Source organism: Brachyistius frenatus, unplaced genomic scaffold, assembly GCF_029030835.1.
Source record: "Brachyistius frenatus isolate BFR_SWC_R1_liver_20210118 unplaced genomic scaffold, ASM2903083v1 Contig_21, whole genome shotgun sequence".
NCBI lineage: Eukaryota > Metazoa > Chordata > Actinopteri > Embiotocidae > Brachyistius > Brachyistius frenatus.
The window spans coordinates 1668543-1688730 of NW_027210620.1; the positions used below are offsets into that span (position 1 = coordinate 1668543).

Genomic DNA, 20188 nt, shown 5'->3' on the forward strand with positions numbered 1-20188 from the left:
ATTTAGATTGAGGAGACTTTATTGTTAATTGTAACGAATACAGTGCTTGTATCCAAAAATCAAAATGCTTTTAGGGAAAATAAACTATTTTACATCTCTGTAAACAAGACGGAAAAACGCGAACATGATTTTAAAGAAGTTGCTTTGGGTTTGGTCTTGTGAGCCTCATGGCTGCATAGATCCTACATCACATTACAGTCACCACGCTACTCGCTGTGTACGCTGCTCACGTGTAGCTGAAAATGGCCGGGCTCTCCAGAAAACATTGGCATTTCTTGGCAAAACTAAAACGACCGCCACTGACGAAACAAAGTGAGGCCAGCGCATCGCCAGGACGCAGCTGAAAGAAAACAATTTTCTTTTTTTCTTTTTTAGGATTTGAAAACCAATCAATATTTTCTTGTCCTGCTTCAACAGATTGTATTTTAGTATTTAACTCATTTTAGTTTTTAACGGTTTTTGAAAACGATACTATTAAGGAAATCTTTTTTTTTTTTCTAAACTAAAATATCAATGTGGGTATCTGCTTCAAAATTCAAGTTGAAGTCAGGCTCTGACTTTACATGCAGTGGATCTGCATTAGTGTTTGCTGCATCTACTAATTTAATAGCATCAAAATATTCAAGCTAAGAAAAAAAAAAAAAAAAAAAAGGAGGACCACTACTTGCCTGTACAGATAAATCCAAAATGACATGAATACAGCTAACAAGTCAAAGTTGGGGTTCAAGACGGGTAACGGATTACTGGAAGACAATCTGCCTTCACATACCGTCAAAATATTACCAACCGTATCTGCTTGAACTGACCGTTTAATTTAATAATTTTAGATATGTCTGTTGGACGTTACGGTCTGGAAATGCATGCTGAAGAAACAACAGGTTTCTCCGACCAATAAGGCTGCACATGAAGCTTTAAAGCTATTAGGTAGCGTTTCCATAGAGACGAGGGGCTGCAGTCTGCGTGTGTGTGAGAATACTGATTGATTCTATATATATGTAAACACATGGCTTCCGTTAAAAGGTTTCAAACTTAGCGTGCGTGATTGACAGATTAGTGGCACGAGCTTCCAGTTGAAACAGTGCAAAGTAGGAGGAGCGTTTTGAGTTCACGCCGTTTCCAGATGATCCCGGTCGCGGCGCGTCTTCAGTGGGGGCCCCCCCCTTCCCCCCCGAGAGGTGGAACGGCAGGGGGGGGGGGGGGGGGCACTCGGCGGCCGGGCTCGGGCGGAGTGTATCGTCGGCCGGGCCGACGTCCGTGCTCACTGGGCCTCCCACTCCTCGTCCGAGACGTCGTCGGGGGCGACGGTGCGGGTGTTGCTGGCTCGGATGCTGCTGATGTTGGTGAAGGAGAGGAGGCTCGCGATGCCCATCAGACTCACGCCGGTGCCGTCCAGGTTCACCTGAGCGAGGTGCATGTGTTTCAGGAACTTCAGACCTGCAGGAGAAGGTAAGAAAAATGCACACGAGATGCTTTTTTTAAAAAAAAAAAAAAGATGTGTGCCGCGTCAGAGGCGGATGAACGAAGACCGTATTTTTATTTTTTTTAAATTTATTTTAAGAGTCGGACCTTACCGCGGTCTGTGATCCGTGTGCGGCTGAGATTCAGTTTGACGAGCTGACTGCAGTGGATCAAACCTCTTCTCACGACGGTGTCGCCCACCGCAGTGCTGGCTAACCCCAACACCTGGAGAACGTCAGCCAGACACAGTGCCAGGCATACAAATCATTTGTCGTGAAAACTTTGCTTTGCCGAGCCAAACATTTTGCATAATAACGTTTTTCTCAACGGTACGCGTGGTGAATGAGCTGGTCGTCGAGTGGACACGCGTACAAATTAAGGTTCAACCTTTTGGTTTTAAAAGCCGTCGGCAGAACGGGTTCTCGTATGTTCCGACCCCCCTCCCCCCCCATTTAAATCACATTTAATCCTCTATTTTCACAATTTCACACTCTTGATTTATTGAGTTCTGTCCTGTCCCAGGGTTTGATCTCGGTGTGCTAAAACCCAATAAATGTGGATAGAAATGCTGTGAAGCCTGGCAGTTACTTAAATGAGAATAGTATCTGTACGTGCGGTGTAAAATCCTGGAAATTTAAACGTCCGGGGAAGTCATTAAACCAGGTTTGGGTTAAAACCAGTGTTGAATGTGTAAACGACAGATGAACGAACATCGCGAACGAACTACCTGCAGGTGCGGCAGACAGGTGACGAGCTCAGCCACATTTCGGCTGGTGACCGACGTCCGGTCCAGACACAGCTCCTGCAGCTCCCGCAGGCCTCGCAGGGAGGGCAGTCCGGCGTCCGTCACCTGAGTGTTGCTAAGCGACAGCTTCTTCAACCTACACGAGGTAAAGCACAACGTTCCTGTCAGCGTCCCGGTTTGAATCGGGCGGGGAGCCGTCGGCGGGAGGAAGGCGGCCCCGGACTCAGCGCGGGACTGACCTGGTCATGGTGGAGAGGTGGCCGACTCCCTGGTCTGTGACCTGAGTGTAGTCGGTCAGGTCCAGCTCCGAGAGCAGAGACAGTCTGGAGAGGAACGACAGCCCGCTGTCCGTCACACAGTGGCGCCCGGGGAGGGTGAGCTGAGTCAGCTTTAGGCCTAAGAGGAAAGAAAGAAATCCTCACAGATTCGAGCGTTTGGCTTCACTCCCGTCTGTCTGCTCGTTTGTCAACTGACGAACCCGATTCGGATTCAGACAACTTTAACGATCATTTGCAGCTTCACCCCCCCCCTCCCCCCCCCCCCACCCCAGTGCCTACTCACCTCTTTAAAAACGTACAAACAAAGTGGTTTGGCCACAAGTCGACGGCATCAGATTTGATCGACATGCGGACGTCGATATAAGAAAAGAAGCAGCAGTATCTAAAAAAAACTTTTTTACAAAAAAATAAAAAAAGTTCTAATGACTTTTAGTTTCTAGTTATCGTTTACCTGAGATGATCTGAAGGGCGTGGTCGCCATCGAGTACGGGGATTCCTCCCACGCTGAGCGATGACAGGACGGGGTGGTTGGCGAGGCGCTCCAGAGACCCCTCCGTCACACTCGTCCCGTCCAGGTTGAGAGTCTGCAGACTGACCATCTCTGCCAGAGCTGTCACATCTTTAACCTGGCAGAACCAAATAACAGCGAGGCAAGAAGGTGTCAGGAGAAAGCAGTGGAGTGTACTGGGTGGGGGTGGGAGGGGGGGTGGGAGGGGAGGGGGGGGTGCTGCTGGTAGAGCTGGAGTACCTTAGTGTACTTGATGCTGAGAAGTCGCAGCTGGGGGACGCAGGCGGGCAGCACCGCCAGCGTGGCTTCGGTCACCGCCGTCTGGTTCAGGCTGAGCTGAGAGAGGCCGGACGGAGCCGACCGGAGATACGACACCATCCCGGCATCCGTCACTTTGGTCTGGTCCAGGGACAGGAAACACAGGCTCTTCAAACCTTCGAGACATCCGGCGGAAGGAGAACGTGTCGATTTCACACGAAATAGCATGACTCGGCTGAACCCGAGAGCGGCTTATTTGGAGATCTGGCGTTCTTTGCGCCGTACCGTTAGTGTGACCGCACGTTATGTGGCGTTACGTAATCTGTTACTTCCCTCCCTCCCTCCCCCCCCCCCCCCCTCCTCTCTCTAATTACAGTCTGAGCCTTGTTCAAAAGACTGATTGATTGTAAAACAACAAGCCCAACCTGTCATATGCTGCAGACAGGAGTCGGTGAGTTTGCTACAGGAGGCCAGGTTGAGGTGCTGGAGTTTGACCAGGCTGGAGAGGATCGACAGGCCGGAGTCTGGAACGAGACAGCGTTGTTTAAATGAAGGAAAACAGGCGGAATTTGAACCAAAACATGCTGCAAACGTTTAGACAAAAAACAACAAAAACCCAGAAGCCCCATCCTGGTATAAAGTTTCATACCCGTGATGAGAGGCGAGTTGACGAGACTGAGGTGCTTCAGCGCCGTGAAGGCCCGTAGCTGCCGCAGCAGCTCGTTGGTGGAGTACGGGTAGCAGTTGAGGACGAACTTCTGCATCGGGCAGCCGAAGAAGAGCTCCAGCGTGCGCGGACGGAGCAGCCTCTCGCGGGACATGTGGTTGAGCAGGAGCTCGGCGAGCTCCGGGGTCAGACATGCCAGACTGCTGCTGTACTGCATGCTGGGAGCTGAGAGAGCGAAGACACGGAGCCGAGAACCCCCGGCGGTGAGTACACAAAGCCAACTGAGACGCGGCGGTTACCCGGGAGATCGGTGAGAAACCGGGGAACTGGACATTCTCCTCTCTCGCGCTCTCTCACCGGTCATGAGGTGGACGGTCGCGCGGGTGGCCAAGGCACATAGGGACGGCACGTTCGGTGTCCTGAAGGGTCTTTTGGGGGGCGACGGCTGTCCCTGGGAGGCGTGGGGGTCTTCCTGCTGCGCGGCCCTCTGCAGACGCTCCACTGCGGCCAGACCCGCAGCCCCGGGCGCCACCGGACCTCCCGCGTCCACGGGGGCGGCCGCTTCCTCTTGTGGGGCCTCTCTGAGACACACAGGTACACAACCGGTCTTTATCACACACACACATGCACGCGCGCGCACACACACACACACACACACACACTCTGTATTTCAAAAGGGGACCGTGTCCAAATGCTCCCGTACACCGATAAAACGCACGCCGCCCCGTGTTCAGCAGCTTCACCTTTTCGGAGCCACTTTAAATAACCGATTCGCAACGAGCTCGGACACCAAACGAATACACGAGCTATTTTCGAGGCACGACGTGACATTTGTAACCGCGGGGACTGTTTTCAACAACTGTTCTTCATGTCGTATCTTTTATTCTCCTCTACTCGTGCCTTTCTCTGGCTGTTAACGGGGGCGTTGCTCTAAAACCTGTACAGCCTCAGTTTGGATGACATCAGGATATAACGGGAACATCTGAATACCGTAGAGCTTTAAAGTCCACCGTCGTGGCCCTCCTGCTGAGGCACCTTTAAACTAATCCAATAATCTATTTACGAGACACTCCCAAGTTGCACCCGTAATGCGTACAAATTGTATAGAAATCGCCTCATCAGGCGCTCTTACGTCACATCGGTGCCGTTCTGACTCGACACCTACCTGAGTCGGTTGCCTTGCTGTGGCCAGTGGTGCTGAGGCTCAAATCCTCCGCGAATCCTGTTCTCTGGAAAGAAAGGCAGCCTGGGCATTCCTGCGGAGAATTTCACAAGAGACAACTGTAACCCATGCAGATATTCCCGATACCGCCAAGCTCAAACTCAAAAGTAGTCACTAACATCCACCGGCCTGTTCAGTTTTAAAATCCCATGCTGCATTTGTATTTAACTTGCAGTGGGGGAGGGGGGGGGGGCAACCTATGAACTTCATGTCACACACCTCTGATCAACATCTTTCGTTCCTGAATCTTTGATCTTCCTTGAACTGGCTTCGACTGCGAATGAGCTCTTTTCGCTCTCCGGCCCGGCCAATAGTCAGAATACTGCGTCAGCCACATGCCCCGACGTACTCGATGTGATTGGCTGACCAACTTTGGCGAGCACTTAAGAGAACTTAGTTCTCCCTGGCGGAGCTGAGCGGCTCTGTGCTCCGTTTACGACAGAAAGGACCATTCACCTACATCGTTTCCTAATCCTAATCTCTCTTAAATGTGACATACATTACGAGGCCAGTTAGTCTAACGATCGCTCGGCGATTTATGCAATTTCTGACATGACTTTGCAAAAAGGTCTCCAAAGATGAAGACGTAGTATCTGTAACAGTCCCACACAAAGTGATGGCGTACCGTTAAGCAGGAGAGGCGGTACTTCTTCTCCTTCTTGGTCCTCGTCGATGTCTACGCCTGCGTCCTCGGCATTACCGGCAACCAACCTCTGGCCTCGCCCTGTCGAACACCGGGACTGTTACAAAGTGACTCCGCAGACGCTTAAATAACGTGTAGCTCTCTTTTCGTTCAGATAATTGAGCCCATAGGGCTGCAAACTGGGAAGAGGTTTAACGTTACAGAAGGAAGGAGTCCCAGTAGCTTGATAACAACAACAAAACATTAGTATTAAATATTTGGGGTTCTGAGTTAAAAAAAAAAAAAAAACTGAAGCACACAACTCTGTGTGAAGAAAAATGTCAGAAGAAACGTCCAACAGATCTTAAAAAGCATCAAAGTGCAGGAAGACAAATAAGAAAATTAAAGAAAACACAATCTGACTTTCAAATGAGTTTACTTTCAGATTCTGGGTCAATTTTGGTTGAATTCAGCAACAGAGTTTTGTTCCCAACTGTTCCCAGAACGAAGCTTTAGTGACAAAAAAAAACAAAACAATATTCTTATAATCATTACAATACAGATCTTCATCACTAAATGATGTTGAATCCAACAAAAAAAATTTTTTTTTTTAATAACAGGCTGATGTGTGTTTTGAAATTTGAAATGGCAATTCAGAACGAATGAATTCTTGTGAATGTACAATATGTAAGGTATTCAGCCCTCACCCCAGAAGTGAGAGGGCCCAGACAGTGAAGGAGGAGCTCCAGGTATCCCCGCGTAGTTCACTGCCTCTTCCCACAGCTGGTTGGGTAGCACAGGAGGCAACACGGGGTCCGGCCCTCCCACCAGCACCTCCTCCTGGACGGGTGCGGGTGGCGGTGGTGGAGGAGGAAGAGGAAGAGGAAGAGGAGGAGGCGCAGGCTCGGCGCACGGAGACGGCTCGGCCTGACCTGCTGACGGTGGAGCTGCGGGACTCGGTGGATCCTGAGGCGTCTCTGGAGGAGTGGTCTGAATACACAGCGCTGCGTTTGGAGTGAGGCCGAGAGAGCGCAGGGAACAGGCGAGCTCCGCCTCCCCGAAGCGCTTCCGCGGGAAACCCTGAAGGAGCGAGAAGGAGGCCAGGGAGGGGTGACGCCCGGCGATGTGCTCCACGACGCTGCGCAGGGGGGCGTCCGCCGAGAAGCGCTCGCGCATGGACTCGCCGGACGGCAGCCGGATCTGCAGGAAGGCACAAATAGTTCTGTTTGAATGGCTGAAATTTCACTGTACCTACTCGCCCGCGGATGGTCGGGGTGACGGTTCCTCTTCGCCTCACCATGAGTACGCAGTTGTTATCCACGTTTGTCTGAGGCTTTCCTCCAAGCTTCTGCCCCTGGACACCGGGAGGAGACGTCTCTGCGGCGGGACTGGTCTGATTCTTCTCCTGCAAGCTCCTCCGATCCTCGGCGATCCGCTTTAACACCGACTCGCGCTCCTGGAGGTACAAACAACATTCAGACAAAACGTCCTCTTCCAAAGCTACAAATCAAAACGCTGGACTTTGACAATGTCCTTCAAACAAACTGCCAGATCCTTCTGAATTAGCAATGTCCTTTATTATTATTTTTTTTTATTTCCAGTATTGCTGACCTGTTTCTTTTGTCTTCTCTCTGCTCTGGCTTCCTCAGCAACACGTTGCCTTTCTTTGTCTTCGAAGTCACTCTTGTCTTGTTTGAGACGCGACTCGACAGGCGGCGGATCCGACGTCGGGGTGCCTGATTGGGACGGCCTCAGCACCAGAGAAGGGCTCGCTGTTAAAGACGGAAAGAAAACGTAACGAGACAAATTTTGCACGCTTTATTATCCCATTCCCTCCGGCAATACTCAAAACACTCCAGTGATGAACACAAAGTCGTGTTTAGAGGATATTACAGCTGGAGATTAAACATATATATATATACACACACGCAAATCTATACTGAAAGTGGTCCAACTGTTGGACAATAAATAATTAAAAAAAACAGATTTGATATTTGGTGTGTTACCTGCGCTGTCAGTGGGAGACGAATGTGACTCAGATGTGCTCGCTGCCTCTTTGGGAGGGTTGAAAGCAGAAAACGCCGTCTCAGCTGGCTGTGACGTCCGCTTCACCAACCTGTGTCGTGGGTACTGACCCTGCAGGAGCCTGTCGACACGCAAAGAGAGGGAGAAGTCATTTACTGAAAGGTCTGGTCTTTTACTCTCTGAAGGGACATTATGTTAGCATTTAAATGATTGCTGACTCGGATTGAAGAGGACGACTGGGACCACTCACCACTCTGCTGCCTCTGGCACAGAAAAATGCCCCGCCTGCATCGCCGCCTGTATCTGCTCCTCCGTGAAACCCATCTCACTGAGGATGAGGACTAACTCCCCGATAGTCTGCAGAAGAAGATCGAGCACAGCTCACACAACGGCTGTCTAACAAATCAACAAGACACGTTAAAAAAAGAAGAAAAAAAAAAGGCATATTTTTCTAATTTACCAGTTGCATTGGCATCATCGTGTGACCCATAAGGCCAAATATCAAACAGGTGATATCACAATTGTCTGTCTATACAGACATAATCAGACTGTCATAGAATATACAAAGAAGTGTTGACAATATTTGATTTCCTCCCTTTTAAATGAATCAGGCTGACACACAATAGGAGGAAGGCCTCTCGATGTAACCCAGGACAACAGCAGCATAAATTAGTGCACAAAATGACTTGAAACAAATCACCACATGTCTCAATTAGATTATATAATATAACCGCTGAACATTATAATCCTTACAAAGGGAGGATTTATTGCTGGGCTGTTGTATTTATACTTGAAGCTGGATTTCATGTTAAGTCTAATGGGGGGAGGGGGGGGTATAATGGTGCCTTTAACCATACATACATATATATCAATATTTACTAATATTCTTTTCCAATCTTTTTTAATTATTATTATTTTTTTAATAGTTTATCACATCCGTAGACAAACGCAGTTTTTTGGTTTTTTTTTTTACCAGAAAATAAATAATTAAAAAGAATAATAATAATAATAATAATAATAAAATGTGCTCTACATGCTTAACAAGGACGTTATTAGCCCCGTTCGTCCTTTTAAACTCTCCCGACTCTTAAGTTAACGTTTAAGTTCCTTAAAAAAGTTTCCAGCAGTTTTCTCAGCCTCGTTAAAATAAGAAGAAAAAAGAAGAAAAAAGAAAAGGGGGGGTGTTGAACGTAAAGCGACTTCGACGTAAACACGACGAATTGAAACTTGACAACAGCTAACCAGCTAGCCTGCAGCTAATGCTACGCATGTTGTTGTTTGGTCGCGAGGTGGCTGTCAACAAACACCGTTAGCATCGGTAGCTTAGCGGCTAGCTGAGGGCGAATAAATGGCTGAAGGCTCAAAAAAAAAAAAAAAAAAACTAACGCAGCTAGCAAGGCGAAATATATATATATATATATATTTATTTATTTATTTATTCTTAATGCAAATACAGCTTCACGTCGAAAGACGGGGAAGGTCCTTTGGAGCTTACCGGAGAGGCGGCGGAACTCATGCCGTCGTTTCTTTTGAGGTTGCTGCAGAAGGAGACCGATATTAATTTGAGCAACTTTGTTGACTTCCTGGATGTGTGTGTGTGTGTGGAGCAGATCTGCTGCACACTGACCTCTCCCTCCCTCCCTCCCTCCTTCCCTCACCTCCTTCCTTCCTTCCTCCCCCCTTTCCCTCCCCTCCTTTGACTTGCAGATTGACAAGCACAGCAACAAGAAAGCAGCCAATCAACACCGCGGAGAGACGACAAGTCCGCCCACAAATCGGATGACGTCACGGTGATAGACAGATCCGAACCCCAATTATCCGCTGGCCTTATCAATAATGAATAATAATAATAAATAACCCCTCATCATCCGTGGACAAGCGTGTACATCTATTTTTTTTATTTTTTTTTACCGTAAATTATGCGTCAAAAACATCACTAAGACAATTTATTTCAATATGAAATCACAGGTAATAAATTAATAAACTGCACCAAATTATTTTTTTTTTAAATAAAGAAGAAGAAGGGGGTGGAAATTATCTATATTATTATGATTACGTTTAACTAAATTCTCCTTTCAGTAGCAGCAGGCCACCGGTAGGGGTCACTCTTACTCTGCAAACTTGATAATGCTGCACAATATTAGCCAACTTTGGCAAGTTGCATGTGCAAGGCGATGTGGATAGGTTATTTAAGGTTATTTAAGCAACTGAAAAATGGATAAGAGTCCCAAAATAAAACCACAGATTGCCATTTTACTGAGGAAAATCTTTCAAAATGGGTTAAAAGTGTGAATGCAGAGATCATGCCAGTGTAAAGATTACTTAGAAATTACTATGGCAATCCTTTGTTACTACGATGAAACGAGCAATTGCAGGAATAGCAGGTGACATCAGAGGAGATAGAAGTGTCTTAATTAAGTTAGATAAAGTCTCAGGTGAACGGAGTAGATAGAAAATATCTGAACAGCGACATAAATCACAACTTAATACAGGAATCTTTAAAGTATTTTAAAAGGTGTTGTATTTTATTCAGATATATAAGAGGGCAATTAGTTTAGCCTGTATGAAATAGTTAAGTCCAACTAGATATTCTAAAGTAAAAAAAAAAAAAAAAAAAAAAAGACAAGTGCAAGTCCAAAAAGCCAAACAGGCAGGCACAGAAAAAAAAAACCAGAAACAAGTCATTATCACTGTGTAAAGCGCAATATAAGTGCACTCCAGGGGACTGGTAATAAATGTGGGGCAGGTGTACAGGCAGGTGATGATCAGTTGACTTCAGAACAGCAGGAAGTGCTGGAGACAACTGCTGGTGGAGAAGGGAACAGTAGGGCTGGAGAGGTGAGCACTGGCAGGCATGAATAATGTGAAATATGTGACAGCTTGAAGCCACTTCATTGTGCTCACACATTTTGAACAAACAACATATGAGACAAAGGGTAGGGATTGCCATATGATGCACAGATTGTAAAGCTATGATCATTTAGCGTGATCATTTAGGTTAGGTTTAGGTTAGGTAGTTACTTTATTAATCCCCAAGGGGACATTTTTTCCCCCGCTACAGCAGCATACAGGAAGCAATAAGATAATAATAGAATAATAAAAAGCAATAAGCAGTGAAGAAAATATTATTTTTCTCTCTTTTTTTTTTTTTTCTTTAAAAACACCCCATTCTGATTTATCATACAGTTTGGTGATTAGGACTGCAACAAACAAAAATGTCATTATAGATGAATATACCATTTCATGATTAATATATATATATATATATTTAAAAAAAAATCTCACATTAAAACATTAAAAAGCAGTCAAGTGGCAAATTCTCACACTTCTTCTCCTCGACTCATAAGTTCAACGTGACATTAAAAAACAAAAAGCAAAACATTTGTTTGATTTTGAAGCGTTTTCTTGTTTATTCGGAGGTCATGGGCAACATAACGGAAAAAAAGACGTCAGGAAGGCCTTCCCAGATCGCGAATCGCCGTCTGCGCATGCGCCGCGATTTCTGTCTCAAGAAAGCTCCCAGAAATCATCCGAGGAAAACCGGAATTTGGATTAATTTATCCTCAGAATAATGGTATGAAATAGTATTTCGAAATAATCCAGACGTGCGTCACGCGCCGATGTAATATTTTGACGTGTTTTAAATGTTGTTGTTTTTTAACTTCGCTTTGAAATGTTACCTCCGTAGTTTTTGACGCGTCTCGCGCGCTTGTCGCGTCTCGAAGCGCCTTTACGTTGAACTCGTCACCGGAAGTGGCGTCATTTGTTAACGTTGTGGTTTTGACGCCGGTCATTCAGAGAGTTTTGAGTCGAGTACCAGGCACCGGTGAGTAAGTAACCTGTAATCTCTGTGTGTGAGACTGTAAATCTCAGGAAGATTTCGCCGCGTAATAAACGCGTTCCTGCTTTGAACCGGCGTTATTATGTCCCCGACGGTTATTAACCGCTTTCAACCGTTGTCTCACGCTCCCGTTAAGAGGCACTGACAGCCACTAACTGCCACACGTACACGCAAGTGTCCCCCGCCGCAGCCGCCTCGGGAGGTGGGGAGGAGGAGGGGGGGGGGGATGACTTCGCTTTGTCTCGGCTTGTTAGCCAGGTAATGTTAGAGAGAGAGAAAGAAAGAGGGGGAGGGAGGGAGGGGGGAAAGTGGTGGAAAAATATGTGAGTTTTGTTGGGGGGGGGGGGGGGGGGTTAAAAAAAAGCCTCCTGGCGGACTGTTGAGAATTTAACGGTGATGTTGTGGAAGTTCCTCATCGCAGCCGGCTACCGCCGACTCTCCCCCCCCCGTCCCCCGTCCCCATGACAGCACCCACGATGCTGATGAGTTCACGTCAGAGCGAAATGGCTCGTTGTTTCCTGTTTCTTAGAATAATTAAATGAAGCTTTCGGCGAGGCAACGTGGAGAGTGGGTGTGTAAAGGGTGGGCGTGGGGTGAGGGGGAAAGGGGGGAGTGAGCTCATTCATTAATTATTTATCCATTGCTCACTAACAGCAGCACTGAATATGATAGTGTAATATGCTTTGACACTTGATCAATTAATAACACAGTTGGCAATTCATGTTCTATCCCTCAACACTATTAATATTATTATGAACAATATTAATCCACTTCGTCCTGTTTTAGGTGTGTGCTGTGTTCATCTGCCGTACTAGAAACAAGAGACGCGCTAGTCATGACAGGTGTTTACTAAAGATTTATTCTGCCAATAAGCATCATTTTCATTAATGCGTTACTCTATGAATCGCAAACCGCCATGTAACCTAAAAGGAGTCAAAGCAGTTGCTGTGAAGTTTGATTTTATTAGTCTTGTCAAGAGCAAATTCATGAATTATGTCAAGATATTAAATAGAAAAACACCCAAGTCGTCGAATCAGAATCGGTTTATTGTCCAGGTATGTTTACACATACAAAGAATTTGACTCCGGTTGCAGCTTCACAGACAGACATAAATAGACATATAAATGTAAATATGCATATATACAGCATAGAAATGAATATATACACCTCAACAATGGTGCAATTTCACCTGGTGCAAATGGTGCTCGTGCTCATGTCGTGCAAAAGGTCCAGTGATGTTGAACATGTTGAGTGTTTCGCAGAGTGACGGCCTGCGGGTAGAAACTGGTCTTGTTTCTGGTGGTCTTGTGAGGCTGTAACCAGCAAGTGCTTTGTTTTGTTTTTTTGTTTTTTTTTAAACGTTGGTCTGATGCAGTGGTTGTACGTGACCAAGAAAGAAAAACGGGCTTTAGTTGAATGGAGCTTTCTCAATGAGACGTCGTGGCACGATTGCCGCTTCGCCCCGCTTATTGGAATAGAGCCATTGTTGATGTTATTACTTCCAGTGGCGAGCTTCCTGTAATGACGAGTCAATTTTGTGTGCTGTAAAAAGGTCGAGAGATTTATTTAGGGTAAAACAAAACAAAAAAATGAAACGGGGGATGTCGCCAATATTCAGGTTCGTAAGATTTATTTTGAAAAATGACAGAAAACAAACAAACAAAAAAGGCGATACTCTCCGTCGAATCCACAATAAGCGGAAGCTTCTTTTGCTTTTGAGTTCACTGTCAATAAAACGGTCGTAGATAAATGTGATTTGTGTGTAAAAACTCAGCTAATCTCTCCTTGCATGGAGGGAGACTTCCTTGCAGCTCCCACAGTGGAATGTAACTGAAACTGTTCATGAACAACATCCTAATCTATCATCAACATTTGATTAATTATTTCCTGCCATTTAATCAATAATTACATTAGCACTCATTGTAACTTATCTCAGAGTTAATAACTGATGGATATTTGTGGCAGGGACACATTTGAAACCCCCCGCCCCTCCCTCGTAGGACCCCCACAGGTCCCTGTACTCCCCAGTTTGGGAACAACAGTCCCAGGATTGTTTTGCTTAGCTATTGGATGTCAGGACGTGCCCTCCGGCGGGACGCAGGAAGGATGCGTCTCTTCTGCTGACTCGCCAACATCATCCCCGTGTGGCGCACCGCAGGTTATTCGAGGAGATGTTCTGCTTTGATGTAAAGCCGAGACGCCGGAATGAGGCGATTATCTTTTCCTTGAGATGATTAAATCCAAGAGAAACAATCCCACCTTCTCTAACGCTGACCACCTCAAGGACTCGCAAGATAGTGGAATGTGAAATGTTTGTCTTTGTTGAAGCTGACCTTATCCGATCGGACTCCTGATTGCTGCAGCTTATTTTTTATTTATTTTGTCGCATAGTGCCGTGTGGTGCTTGAACGCATCAGATAGACCCACCTTATCTCTGTGGTCGCAGTCTGGGCTTTTTCATTTGTTTTCCTTCACCTCGCGGAAAAATGTCAAACAGACTTATTGTGAGCTGATTTGTGACAACGGCAGAGTGTTTTGCGTCAGAGGGGGAGGGGGAGGGGGGAGGACAATAAAGCCTAAACAGTTGAGGGGAGCGTCTCCACATTCCTGTTGTGAATTGCTTGGTCATGCAGAAGCAAAGGAAGGAAAAGAGGCAGATAATAAGCTTTTTTTTTTTTTTTTTTTTAATTTTCTGTCGTGGGCTCACGGCTCTTCATGTTTATTTTACCTTCCTCTGTGCAGATAAACAGACCCACTTATTCTATCCATAAACACATAAAGCTTAAGAAATAAAAAAATATATATATATATATATATTTTTTGCCTTGTTTACTATTTGAAACCGTGGAGTTTTGCTGGCTTGGCCGTCACTCTGCTCTATATCCTACGAAATTGCATTTAATGACCATTAAGCGCTTTGGCAGTCCACCTCAGCACGCATGGTTCGGGCTGCCGTCCTCTCACATCAGCTGTCTGCAGTTTGTAGTCTCCTCGGAGCATCAAATTATACACTGAACTGCAAACGACCTGGTTTGGCTTCCTCTCTGCTCCTCCTCCATCCATCTTGTCATCCATTCCCGTGGAGATATGACTTTTAAAAAAGAAAAAAGTCCTTCCTTTAGTCAGTGTTTACCAGCAGCGCTTTTCGCACAAACCTAATCACGTTACGTCGTTTTTCCCGGGAAATGAATAGATGGCTGATTTGTATTTGACCGTAGTGTGAGATTATAGGTGTTTGTTTTGATTCTGGGAGCCCGGGGGATATTTAATTCCCGCCCCTGTCTGAGTCCCAAGGGAGTAAAATACAGTTATTACTAAGTGCACCGGGTCACGGCTTCACAATTGCAGCGTTTCAGTGAGAACACAGCTTTACCTTTTGTGCAGTTTTGTGCAACCTGAGCGGCCCTGGATGCAGTTTTTGACAAGGGACACACCCCCAACACCCCCGGAGCTGGATACCCCCCGTCTCTGGGGATTATATAAGAAAGGTCTGATTGTCCAGCGGAGATAAAAAAAAAAAAAGAAAGAAAAAAGAAAAGGTGACCCACTCTCCTTCTCTCCATATTTGCACCACTGTGTGTGTCCTGTTCTGGACTTCAGCACTTCCATGACACCGACGGACCCGCACTACAGCAGTAAATCTCATCCGCATTAATGAGCCACGGGGTTTTTTGTTTTTTTTCTACAAGTGCGCGCTACTTGGGTGGCTCGCAGTTTCAACTTTGGTAACTCTTACATCAGAACATCTGGTTGACTCTTTTTCTTTAACAAATATGTGGACGTGACGCTGTCTTAAGTCCAGGGCGGTGCGGTTACTGATTGGGCAGCCGCTTCGCCACGTGTGGAATCGGCTCGCTCAATAGTCTACCGGCCCGTGAAGGCAACGTCGGGAAAATCGTAGCGTCTGGCGATAGCTTGGACGTGAGGCGTTTAGGGGACATCGGTAAATTGCTGCATCTAAAGATAGCTTGAGGCGTTTAATGGCGCGTGGGTAAAACTGTAGCGTTCAGCGATGGCGTTCATGTTCATCTGTGAATTGTAGCTTTGGACTTGGTGATACTCTCTACCCTTTATCTCCTGCATGAAAACTAAAGATTTATGTTATGTTATGTTATTTTCCATAAAATCTCATGAAATTATTTTTGGAAAAACAGGCATCAATGTCAAGGTATCGATACCAGTATCAAAATGTTTTTTATTTTTTTATTTTTTTTTATTTTTTTATAATGATACCCAGCTCTCATTAGTTAGTCAATATCATGTTTCTTATCATCCCATGCAATAAAAGCACTAGAAGCACACAGTCTCAGTGCTATTTCAACCACGGTTGATATTTGAGGCTTTAAAGCTGCACAAATCAATATCTTTTTAAACAGTGGTTCAAGTAAGTGCCTGTAATGGAAACCCCTGTAATTGTAAACCCTTAGAGAATCATGACCAGGTCCCTTCAGCTCTGCACAACCTGCATCTCATTGTTTTGGTTTTACAGCCAGCAACTTACATTATTTTTGGTTTAGTCTGACCAACCGTCACTCAGCAGAATCATTTTTTGAGAAGTGTGGAAAAAGAAAGGTTTTGCAAATTCAGCCTCAGATTTTTTTTAAATAGAAATAAAGCCCAAAAAGAAGGTTTAAAAGTTTCAGTTTATTGATACTTGAAAGAGCGATTTGTTCTATGTATAGCTGAGGAAGATGTGTCTTTGTTTCTCTTTCAAAGTGTGCATTAACCTCCCACAGTGCCTCAAACACCATAAACCTCTTCAAGGTATAAAAATGCTTGAGTGGTGATTGCCTGTTCTTTTCTGGAGGAGAGGACAATGGGCGGGCGTTACGTAAGCGGTTGGGACTCAGCTGCCTCTCAAATCCCTCTTCAACCCCAAAGACAGGTGCCTGTCTCAGGCGCGAGCGCCGCTGCCCGAAGCCCTCCGATGGGACAAAGAGGCGCAGATAAAGATGGCCATAGATTGACTGAGCGCAGCTGTGAGCTGTGTGAGACTGGACCTGTTCCACTTAACAAGCACATTCATGCCGAAGTGCCGGACCCTGCCAAACCCCGGGTGAACTTAGCGTGACCAGTGGGCTGTGAAGAGCGGAGCGGGGAGGCAGGGTGGGGGACGTCTGCGCGCTGAGAGACTCGGGAGGTGGCTGGGTGACTTGGGAAACTGCTGAGCTATTTCAGGCTGAAAGGCTCTGAGGCAACAGAGGCGCAGCTATCAACATACACCGAATCCAACATACACAGACGGGGCAGCTGTCAGAGGTGTACGGCTACATCCAGGTCAGACTGCGCATTACCAGGCTGCACGGGAGGTTTGACAGGCCGGCAGCACTGAGCGAGGCTTCTGGTGAGTTTTTGGCCAATTTAGTTTTTTTGAGTTTTTTTAGTTTTTTAACCACCTGTTGACACGATAACGTTCTCTTGGAAGCAGTTAGTGCTCGGCTGCACCACTTCACTGTGCTATTCTTTATAACTTGGAGCAGACTTTATTTTAGAATTGTATGGAGAGGAGAATAACAGGAAGCTGGTGGGAGAATTTCCGAAACGTGTTAACACTTTGAATAAGAGCAAAAAGTAAAATAAATAAATAAAAAAAAAAAAAAAAAAGTGGGGGGATGTTATTGTATAAGAATTCTTGTTAAATGTTATTTTTATTTCTTTCAGAAGAGGAAAAACAATGTGTTTGGAAATGTGCACGAGATGGTTTGGACGAAATGCAGATTGTTTTATTTCACCAAAATATTTGAGCCAAAACCTTCAATTTGCCTTGACGTCTTTACTTAAAACGTCCCAAAGCATAAAGAATGAGGGTTTTTTTGTTTTTGTTTTATTATTCTGTGCGGGCTAGTGCTTTGAAATAAGCATGTCATCTCTCGGTTAGGGTTGCGGAAAAAGTTGTCGGTTGACCTTGCGTGTATGAAGAAGTCACACCTCTTTATATAGCTGACCACAGTGGATAATGCTATTATCAGCACACTATTGGGATTGAGAAAAGCCCCAGACTTTGAAGTGGACTTCAATTTTAGCTGCTTGTGGCTTTGACTGTGTTCCCCCCCCCCCCCCCAAAAGACATCCACGTGACTGCAGAGAGAGCCTACATCCCTGGCGACAAACCATTATATCTCACACACAACACACACACACACACACGCGTGCGCTCTCACTGGGGTCGGGTATTTCTTTAGCCCTTAGGCTCATATAAGCTGATGTGGAATGCGGCGCTTGATTATTTGGCGAACGGGTAAGCAACTTGTTTAGATCACATGGCTGTTCTTTGTTCGTCGCAAAAAACACAATTAATCTGGCGGCTTTTATGACTTTAGGTGGGATTAATTGTGTAATAGGGTTGATTCCTTTATGACATGCCCATCCCCCCCCCCCATTGCCAAATGCGCTGTAAAACAGTGGCATATTGATGTGTATTTAAAGAGAAATCTACCCTAAAACTGAAATTGATTCATTTCATCATCCACTTTTTATTTAACTATATCAAAACTCATCCCCAGTTAGCCATTGAAAGACATATAAGGCCACGTCATTGCTTTCCCACTCATTTCATGCACTCACATTCACAAATGAATTGACATCGTGTGCAAATTCATAAGCATGCGATTCTAAAGCTGATATGTGCTGCTTTTACTTTGAAATTGAACTTTTAAAAGGTTTGTGTTGTGTATATGCAGCACCAGCTTTGCATAATTCAGAATATCAGTGACTTTTTCACCTTTATTGCAGATGCTCAGAAGCTTCTTGGGAAATTTGCTGTGTCCTTCCTGAGATGTTAAGTTGCCCAACGTACTAAAGAAAGCCAGCACATAATGACTCACTCCCTGTTCTGTGTTATTAGGCGGCATTCGTTTGCCTGTATGTGGTAAACCAAACTTTTGTGAGATTTGATTGTACTCCCTTTCATGTTGCTCCTGACTTTTAATGTTTGGAGTCTTTTCTTTGCCAGCTGGTCAGCTATTGACTTTTGTGTGGCCACGTGACTGAATGTCACTCTTGTACATTGAGAAAGAGATTGTCATAGATATTTTGAGACTAGGTGCAGTATTTCCTCATGGGACACATAGTGTGTAATCCTCATGTGATGGTGAAGAACCAGAAAACATTCTCGGATGTTTTGACACAATTAGTCCAACCGATTTTTCCAAAGCACGAATATTTGAATGCATTTTTAGCCACGCGAGCTGGATTTACTGTCAGTCCAGACTAAAATATACTACAACCTTTTGTTCGGACGTTCATGGTTCCCAGAGGCTGAACCACAATGACTCTGGAGCTCCTCTGACTATTCCTCTGGCGCCACCATGAGGTTGACACTTGTGGTGTTTGAGTGAAACGTTGGATAAATTGTTCTGACATTTCGTTTTTGCATTGTTGTTCCATTTAGCATGAATTGTAAACTTCTGTGATCACCACACAATGCTTATGGCTCCACCATCGAGTCAAAGTGTAATTTAATTAAATTTCTGACCACAAAAATAATGACCGTTCACCCTCAGCTGTACTTATGTTGCCATTGTGAATTAAGCTGCAGAATAACTATTTTCGTTATTGATTAGTGTGTCAAATATTTACTTGATCAGTTAATTAGCTGTTTGGTTGCCAACCAAAATGTCAGAAAATGGTTCAAAATGTCAACCAATGTTTACGAAAGAACACTAAAATATATATTCACTTTTCATCATTGGGGACTAAAAGTAACCAGAAATTTTCACATTTAAGAAGCAGAAAACAAAGATTTCTAGTAGCCGATTAAATTTCTGTTGAAACTAATTAAGTAACTGACTGATTATTGCAGCTCTAATAGTTAACACGTTAGCATGCTGACATTAGCATTTAGGTCGACACATTTTTATCAGACATGGGTCAAGTCTGTGAGAATGTGGTCCGGGGTCAGCGGTGCAATGACCTAAATGCTAACATCAGTATGCCAAAGTGCTCACAGTAACATTGCTGATGTACTGAGGTTTTAGCTGGTGTAATGCTCACCATTTTTAGTTGAACAAAACCTGTTGGCATGCCAGTATTACCTGAAGTTTGTTGCCTCGTGACAAATCGAACTGGTTGTTGGCCAATTCAGAAAAGAAAGAAAGTAGAAAAAAAAACGTCTCTCTGCTAAGCAAAGTTCTGCTTATTTTTTATTAGCCTCTAATCCTTTTTTTTTTTTTGTAAATTACAAGATGATATTATTCCTTCAGTACATAGGAAAAGTTGAGGAACGCCACTCCTGTAGGTGAACTGCTCCCATTTGGACATTTGCAGCCAGTGAGTTGCAAATTGGCACCAGAAGCCATAAACGGGACTAAAATAAGACAATCCCTCGCTTACGGTTTGTTAGACACATACAGTATATTGATCACCTGGGTTTGGATTTCCACTTTCAGCTTGAGGTTGTGTGTGTGTGGCAGACACAGATAGTGTGTGTGTGTGTGTCAGCCTCTGACTCAGTGTTGAATGGGTCCTGGAGTCACATGGCTACTTGTCAGCAGGCTGAAGGAGGAAACATAATCCTGAGGAGGAAGGCTGCCGTTATCAGTCCGCTCATGTTGGTCTGAGGGAGC

General features: G+C 45.1%; 1 protein-coding gene across 2 annotated transcripts; it reads right to left on the minus strand.

Moving 5' to 3' along the window:
* Position 1: 1 nt before the first annotated feature.
* Positions 2 to 9411, minus strand: LOC138619699 (uncharacterized). Of its 2 annotated transcripts, XM_069696355.1 has the most exons (17): positions 9279 to 9411; positions 8034 to 8140; positions 7765 to 7904; positions 7370 to 7530; positions 7056 to 7214; positions 6466 to 6958; positions 5762 to 5860; positions 5080 to 5170; positions 4272 to 4495; positions 3897 to 4139; positions 3673 to 3771; positions 3230 to 3423; positions 2933 to 3107; positions 2443 to 2599; positions 2186 to 2339; positions 1572 to 1683; positions 2 to 1434 (listed from the first exon to the last, which is right to left on the minus strand). In XM_069696355.1, the coding sequence occupies exons 1-17, from the start codon at positions 9297 to 9299 to the stop codon at positions 1259 to 1261; spliced, it is 2805 nt and encodes a 934-aa protein (XP_069552456.1). In that variant the 5' UTR covers positions 9300 to 9411; the 3' UTR covers positions 2 to 1258. The 2 variants fall into 2 exon arrangements, with proteins under 2 accessions (XP_069552456.1, XP_069552457.1); XM_069696356.1 differs by lacking the exon at positions 1572 to 1683 and having other exon boundaries at positions 1347 to 1434.
* Positions 9412 to 20188: the final 10777 nt, after the last annotated feature.